This window comes from Chenopodium album, chromosome 2, assembly GCF_948465745.1.
Source record: "Chenopodium album chromosome 2, dcCheAlbu1.1, whole genome shotgun sequence".
NCBI lineage: Eukaryota > Viridiplantae > Streptophyta > Magnoliopsida > Caryophyllales > Amaranthaceae > Chenopodium > Chenopodium album.
The window spans coordinates 58038065-58046707 of record NC_137835.1 but is presented as its reverse complement, the minus strand read 5'-3'; the positions used below and the strand labels follow the sequence as shown (position 1 = coordinate 58046707).

Here is an 8643-nt window from a genome sequence, read left to right as displayed (position 1 = left end):
ACTCAAGATAGAAGTGTTTTTTGATAAATGTTTCTTTCTAATTTGACTGGAAGTTTGCATTAGTATGGAGGAAGAAATGTAGTTCATTCATATGGTCTAGAAATAGCAGCAGGAAAAGAAGTATTTTTTTTTAATGAAGGCTATAAAGCTTCAATTGCTACAGTAATACATTGTTGGTATTCTAATTTCAACTGTAATTTTGTAGTAAAATTCTATTGTTAATTGTATTGTATGATTAAGTAAAACTCTATTGTTATTTGTAAGGTTAATTGTATATATACTAACTTTGACCGTAATTGTTTTAGTCAACGGAAATTTCACCATATACCACTGAGTTTAAGCTTAATTCATCATATACCATAAAAAACTTTCTAATAAACTATATACCATTCTGTTTAACTAAAATGTCACAACATGCCATTAATGACTAACAGACGTTAACACCGTTAGTCATTAAGGCTAATAAGGCCACGTGGCAAGATATAATTGGTTCCCTTTTAAATTACTTAATTTTAAAATAATTATATAATTAATTATAAAAAAATTAAAAAAATAATAATAAAAAAAAACCAACCACCCTTAGCCACTGCCGCCCACAATCTAGCCTCGACCCCCACCTCCGGTTGGCCGCCTGGTCCACTTCTTGGCTGGCGGTGACCATCCCCCCTCCCGCCGGTGAAAATCTCGATCCAGCAACCTCTTTCTCCCGAAATCCAGTCACCACCTTAGCAATTCCCCTCTACCTCCCGATTCCCCAGCCAGTAGCCACAACCCCCTTAGCCCAATTCCTTAACCACCACATTAGCATAATTCTCCAGCCACCACCTTCGCAGGCAGTCCAAACCCTCTCCCATAAGTCGCCACAGCCAAAATTGCCAAAAATCACCACCCAAAACACCAAAACACTAAAATCGAAACCCTCGATTTCGATTTTAGGGTTTCGCGTACATGGTGGTTCATGAGGTGGAGACAACACCGGGAGAGGCGAATTAAGTTCGTCGACGCGAGGGAGGGGGTTTGGGTGCCGACTGGTGGTTAGGGAAGTGTTTGTCGAAGGAGAAAGAGGGTTTTTAGGGTGCGGACACGGTGGTTTAGGGGTTTTGGTCGGATTTTAGAAGTGGAGTAGCACCGGCGGGTGGTTGGATCTCGGTGGCGCGAGATGTTTTGGTCGGATTTCGGACTGGCGTGGGGTTTCTGGTTGGATTTCGCTTTGGTGGGTGGTGGTTGGCTGGGGGAGATGGGTGGCTAATTTTTATTATTATTATTACAGATTTTTCACCATATACCACTGAGTTTACGCTTAATTCACCATATACCACAAAAAACTTTCTAATACACCAAATACCACTTAGTTACTGTACATTAACACAAAATGCCCTTCTTGGTAACTGCTGTTAGTCTGCCGTTTGGAAGAATTTACGAATTCACCATATACCATTAATTTATAAGTTATTTCACCATGTTCCATTGAGTTTAAGCTTAATTCACCATATACCACTTTTTTTTTAAAACGGTTACATTTTTTAAAAAACTAGCCGTTGCACATTGATAACAACTACTTTGTCTATATAAATGTAGTGCTTGAGGGATTCACGTAGCAAGTTACACTTCTAAAAACATTTGCAAAGATGTCCACACACTCAAGATCATCGTCGTCCGGTTTTGATTCTTCGTTCGTAAGAGTGCCTAACAAAGCGTGTTCTTGTGGTAGGAAGTTTGCAATACGGAGTTCTGATTCGGCAAAAAATCCGCAACGGTTGTACTATAAGTGTGATGTGTGTGACACATTTAGATGGTGCAAGGGTAATGTCGAGCAAAATGTCCTATCGGGTTATGAAAATCAAAGTAGGGGAGGGATAGACACGCAATACTATGGAGGTGAGAGCTTGTTGAAGCAAGAGTTGAAGGACCTCAAGAGAAGAGTAGTAAGGCAGCAAAAGATAGTAGATCTAGCAATAAAAATAGGAGTAGTTATGTTTTTGGTTATTGTATTTGTAGCCTTGAAATGATTACTGTGAACAAAGTGCATTAGTTATATGTAGCCTTGAAATGATTATTGTAAACAAAGTGCATTATCCTTAAAAAAATTATGGCCACATAATTGTGCATTAACAATTAAGGTCAAATAGTAATCCCCAAAAAAAACCAAGTACTTAACATTTTGTTGAACAAAAAACCAGACACTTAACAATAAAGTTTAAAAAGTATCCCCAAAAAAAGTTGACACATCATGCATGGCAGCTTCAAGGTTGCTGACTGTCAGCCTTTCTCTTCCTCCCCCTTCCTTTGGCTTGCTGTGAAGAGGTTGCTGCATTTTCTGCCTTTTTTGCTGCTTCCTTCCTTGCCTTACAGGTTAAGGCATCGTGTCCCAATTCCTTGCAAAGACTGCATTTGTTGTTCTTGTGCCTCTTTCCTTTCCTTGCTTCATGAGGTGCTCTTCTTCTCTGCTTAGCTGGTCTGCCTGCACTTCTTTTGACAGTTGGTGGTAAGATTTCAGGTACATCAAATGCTGGCCAATGAGTAGGATCAACCATAGGATGGATGTGGTCTCCATAAGTCATCTTATATGCATCCCCCTTGTAGTATGGTGACACAAAATCTGTAGGCTGTAGTCTCTGGCTCGCTGTAAATGACCCTAAGACCATGCATGCATGGTATCCCTGATCCCTTCCATTTCCCACACCCACAAGTCATAGTCTGGAGTGTGACAGGGAACTTGGCATGACCATCCCTGACTTCAAACTCTCTCCCACCAGCTGCTGTTACATGGCACAACCTTGACTCTTCACTTCTTGTCTCCAAAACCCCTTTAGCATGCTCTGTCAACTCATTAGGGCCCATGTCAATTGCTTTGTCAAACCTGAAACCCATTCTTTTCATGCACCAATTCCTTACAGCTGGTTCAGTTTTTGTTGTCTTTTGTACATGAATTGAATGACTCAACAAAGTTTTTTGTGTTATGATCACAACAAACTGTTCTGTCAAACTCGTGCCTAGTCCACTGCTCTTCAATATTTGTAAGGTAATCAAATGCTGCTGCATCATACTTCTTTATCTTTAACATTGCTTTGTCATACACATACTCATTATAGGCATTGGCTACAATCCAAAAGAGCTTATGGAACTCTGTCCCACTCCATCCAGCAATCTTGCAATTTGAGTAAAGATGCTGACAGCAGACTCTCCTAGTTGCCCTTGGGAACACTTCAAATAGGGCTGGTTCAACACCCTTCAACATACATGAAACAGTTGGTTAGTGGTCATTAACATAAGAGAAACAAAGTTGAATTATAAAAAAAGCAAGACACTAACCCTCATCCTGTCACTTATAAAAGTCCAGTCTTCCTTCTGACATCCATTCTGGGCAAATAAGCTTCTTAGGTTTCTGAAGAAATAAGACCAGCTGTCTATGCTCTCTGTATCAACCAATCCATAAGCTATTACAAAAATTTCATTATTACCATCAATGCCAACTGCATTGAGCATAATTCCTTTGTAATACCCACTTAGATGTGCACCATCTATCCCTATAATGGGTCTGCAACCACTCAAGAACCCTTTCACCTGAGCTGCAAAGGAGAAGAAACATGCCTTGAATTTGGTACCATGAACCCCATTGTCAGTCCATGTAATCAGAGCAAAGGAGCCAGGATTTGTGGCCTTAATCATCTCTGCATATTTTGGTAAAATAGCATAAGACTCTGCAAAACCACCATGAATTTGCTCCCTGGCTAAACACTTTACTTTGTAAAACAATATGAGCTTCACTTGGATCCTATACCTTTCCAGGCACATTCTTTGTAATGATTCAACTGGAATATCTGGGTTTACCTCTAAGTCTTGCATCAAGTGTCTACAGAGCCATTCCGAAGAGACCATAGGATTCTCTTCCAGCCTCCCACAAGTTGTATGTTCACCTTCTAGCTTCTTAATAGCCCAGCTCACTTTATCAACAAGAACTGCTGCATGAATCCTCCAATTGCAGTCACTGATTAGACACCTAGCTGTATATATTTGATTGTTAGCATAGTCAACTGACACTGCAAAGCCTTCTTGTATGCAAAAATCTCTGAATACCTCATGAAATTGTGTTTTGTTTTCAAAGATTAACCAAGGTTCTAGCTGAATTGACCCAAATGGTAAGTTAGACCAAACCTTGCCATTTCTGTACATCTTGTCCAAAACATGAGATCCATCTAGGTTATCTTCAAATGTCTTCTCTGGTATATTATCAGCTAGGTCTTCCTCTTCCACAATGTACGTAGTCATCAACAAGGTTAAAGTCCATCTCCATATCACCCTCATCTTCAGAAAATTCATAGTCATCATCATCACTATCATCAGATGGCCATGGATCAGACTCACTGTCACTTTCTTGAACAGGCATAGGTTTTTTGCTCCTAGTATTGATTTCCCTCCCTCCTCTTTTATTTTTCCCAACCTCAACACCATACTTCTTTGCTGTGCTTCTAGGCACCCTCCATTCTTTTGGTTTAACCCTAGTTTGTTCTTTAGGCTATCCAGCAGAACTAGAAGCACCCCTAGTTTGGGTTGGTTGCCTTGATGCAGCTGAATTTGGTTGAGGTGGTGGTGGTGGGGGTGGTGTAGGTTGCATGGGTTGGGGTGGTGATTTATGCATGTGTGGGTTATTTGGGGAAGCATGGTGTGTTGGTGTTGGTGGTGGAGAAGGGTGCTCTTGGGAAACATTTGGTGGTGGAGATGTAGGCCGACTTGGTTGGTAGACTGTGAAGGTTGGGTTTTTTTTCTTCCTTGGAGTTACTTTTTTCCTTCTAGGAGATTTTTTGGGTGGTGATGGTGTCTTACTTTTTTCATTTGAGGGTTGAGATGGTTCATTTTGTGAGGGTTGAGGTTGAGAATCTCATGTAAATGACTCATCAGCTACTGTAGTGTGGAATACCCTAACATATTCAAGCACATCATCTTCTGCATTCACAACAGGGACCTCTACCGCAACAGTAAATGGTTCTTGAGCATTAAGCTCCTCCTCAACTTCTTCAGCCTCTGCATTTCTCCTTCTCTCTTCCTCCTTCTGCCTAATTTTGTCAGCCCTAAACTTCAAAGTTCTCGCCCAACTAGCTTCTGCAGACTAAAAGACAACAGATGGGTTTTCTGTCTCTTCTATGAACACTTCTATTTCATCCTTCCCTTCATTCCACTCCCACATTTTCAACATTGCCCCATCATCAACTAACTCTAGCTTACGATTAGTTCTAGGTTTACTCACAAACAAAGTGAAGTACTAAGGCCCTGTTCTTTAGAGCTGCTCTGCTTTGCTTTGCTCTGCTTAGCCCTGCTCTGCTGAAATCGGCTCTGCTCTGTTGAAATTTGCTCTGCTCTGCTCTGGGTTAATATCAATTAATAATATCAATAAACCAATAATTAATAATACTTAATAATTAAAGTGCATAATAATTAAAGTACATATTTAAAAATTATAATAATTAAAAATTCACAATACAAATTTTTTTAATATTTGTTAATAATAATGTCTTACAATTTCTAAATACATATTGATCTTAATAATAACACATAATACATGTTTTTTTTTTGGGAATAGTAATACTACATTATTATAATAATAGTGAAAAATAATGATATAAAAAGGAAGATATTTTACTAATTTGTTACCTTTTTTTATGTAAAGAAATTAAAAAAGTAAATTGAATTAATTAATAATTAAATCTAACACTACCTATAACTATATATTGTGTTTAAGAAAATTGGGAAAAAACCTAAACGAGTAAAGTTGAGCAGTCGTTCGCCATTGTAGACACTTAAAAATGTCTCCCCAAAACCAAACCCGATGATGAACAACCTTTCGCCGCCACTATTGGTCGGGTTTACTATTTAATCCCGAGAGTGCTTAAAAAAATCGCATTTGATTAAATTCATATTTTTGAACGGTCCATGGATCGGTCTTGATGTTTGGTAAAAGCATAGTTTTTTATTTCAGCCCAAACTTATTATTTTATTTTAGCCCTTTTTTATTTTATTTTTGGCCCAAACCTTTTATTTATTTTTATTTAATTATTATCTTATTTTAGCCCAAATAATAATAAGTCAGAAAAGGCCCGAAATTATCAATCGACACTTAAAACGCCGAATGAAATTAGGTTTAAAAATGTATTTAGACGGAAAAGTGGGCTGGAAATTCCCGCGCCACGCTAGACAGCCACCGTGTCACGGGAATCCTTCCCGACTGACGGTGGGATTTCCCGTGACACGGGAAGTCTGCTGTGACACGGGATATTCCGTGTCTTTTCCGCGTAAACCCTTAATGCGTTTTCTTTCCCGTTTTCTGAAAATTTCCCGTGTCACACTAAAAATGTACCGTGTCACGGGAAAGTTTGCTGTCTGACGGTGGGACCTCCCGTGTCACGGTACAGTTTGCCGTGTCACGGGATACTTTTTTAGGGTTTTTATCATTTTAGTGTTTCGTGTGCTCCCTCAGCACATTTTTCCTATAAATACCCCCTCATTTCTAATGTACGGGGCACCAATTAATTCTCTGATTTATTTTTCTCTCTTCTATGCTTTAGCCTAAACACTAGCCTACCCTTTCTACTTCAAAATTCCTTCTTCAAGTGCTCAAAGGAGTCCATACTTTACTCGTGGTTCTGTCCTTAAGCCAAGGCGTGAAAGGTAGAACTGTTTGAGGGTTTGGCCCCAAATTAACTCTACTTTATTTAATTTAATTTAATTATTGTTTTATTATTTCCTTGAAGTTACTAACTCGTTTATTATTTTGTAGTTGCAAACAAACAGAATCAAAGTAAGAATCATGTTCCTTTTATTTCTATTATTTTTCTAACGATTTTATGTTGTTGGAATTGTGATTAAATTGCTTCCAATATTAATGTTTGTTCTATTATACTTATTGATCACTATATTGCATGTTAAAGGGAATATGTAATTGAAAATCACGCCTAATAAGATAATTTGGACAACCGGTTTAGGATCCTTTTTAATCTTGTTATTAAATCATGATCACCAATATTTTAGAATTATATGTGTGCATTAATATTCAACCAATTTAGTTAAATAATAGTTTGGAGCGAATTGAATATTTTATTTGTATGTCTTTGAGATCACAGGAATGCTTTTCAATATAAGAATCAAGTAGAGGCCAATACGGGCGAATGTGACTCCATGACTCACTTCGTACCATCATCCCCGATACTCCTTTCGTGGTTCCGAACCATATGGAGTTAGTAATCTCATGGATTATGAATGGGGTGTAACCTTCACGGGTCAATCGTTGTTGCCTTCGTTGTCCCTTATCGTGGTTGCCTTTTATGATCCGTGAACGGTTTACAAGTTCCTTAAAAACTTGTTGGCGGCTCCCTACTTTATTTGTCCCTAATCGTTGTCCCTAATCGTATATGTCAATTCCCACTTCCTATGAGTGCCAAGCATATTCACCACATGCTTTAACGTAGGCGCACTTCGAGCGACGCCTACAATTTGGCGACTCCACTGGTGAGAATTCTTGATTATTTATCGATTTGAGTGATCGGTATTTAATTAAGATGAGTGGATAAGACTTGAAAGATTCTTGAAAAAAATATTCCTGTGATTAATTTGTCATTTTTGCATCTGCATAGACGTTTTAACATCGCATTCAGGTCTGTCCCGTAGGAAAAATTGGATAACTTGGTTGCGCGCGAAGGAAAACAGGGCACCAGTCAGATCTTCTGACTGCCGTGCCACGGCAAAATCTGCCGTGTCACGGTACAGTGCACCGTCTGACGGTGCACAGTACTGTGACACGGTAATTTTTGCCGTGTCACGGCAGTCCTAAAATCAGTCCGGTGGCTTATTTTCTTTCCTCACAGTCGACTTCCTTCGATTTTTCTGAAAAAACGTATGTGTTCTACATGCGTCTTAGCCCCGGGGGATTTAAGCTCTATCGACCCAAAAACGCTCATGGCAATAAGGGTTCATCCGATTTATTAAATCCACCCAAACCATGGAGTCGAGTTTGATTTCATCACGAACTCGCGGAGCCGCCCGTTGGCATACACCCTCAAGGGAGGCTGCCTTGCTAACGCGTCCAAACTCTTAACCATGGTACCCTTTTGACACCCAAAGCTTGACCAATAGTTGAACATAGATCTTGACTCTAGGTTGCGAACTTTTTTTACATCATCGTGCCTAAATGCTATGTGGTTGTTTGGTACTAACCTTCATGTGTTTACTCTTTTGTTTAACCCATGAACGAGGGTTTTTATTCTCACATAGTAATTAGTACGGACCTAAAATCGATTAAAATCTGGAAAAATCACAAAACTGACCTGGAACTGCGCACCGTGTCACGGCATGTTCTGCCGCGCCACGGTGAACAGTGCCGTGACACGGGGCTCTCTACCGTCTGACGGTAGACTGCACCGTGTCACGACAGTCTGCACCGTGACACGGTGCCCAGGAAAGGTGTCCTGTCAGTCTTTTTTCGATTTTTGTGCGAATGTTGTGTCCAGTTTGGTGTCATGTCTAGCTATACGGTCAAAACACGCGTCTACAACTTCACTTAATCACTCACATATCGTGTTCACAAACTTTTTTCTTCTTCTTTAAGTCATACACTACTTTTTGACCGTATTTTTAGGGAAGTCTTGTTTTTGT

General features: G+C 39.4%; 1 protein-coding gene across 1 annotated transcript; it reads right to left on the bottom strand.

The window, feature by feature from the left end:
• Positions 1 to 2562: 2562 nt before the first annotated feature.
• LOC145573244 (uncharacterized) lies at positions 2563 to 5185 on the bottom strand. Its single transcript, XM_081631782.1, has 5 exons — positions 5150 to 5185; positions 4919 to 5107; positions 3313 to 4305; positions 2988 to 3229; positions 2563 to 2860 (listed from the first exon to the last, which is right to left on the bottom strand). Exons 1-5 carry the CDS (start codon positions 5183 to 5185, stop codon positions 2563 to 2565), a joined length of 1758 nt encoding a protein of 585 aa, XP_081487908.1.
• Positions 5186 to 8643: the final 3458 nt, after the last annotated feature.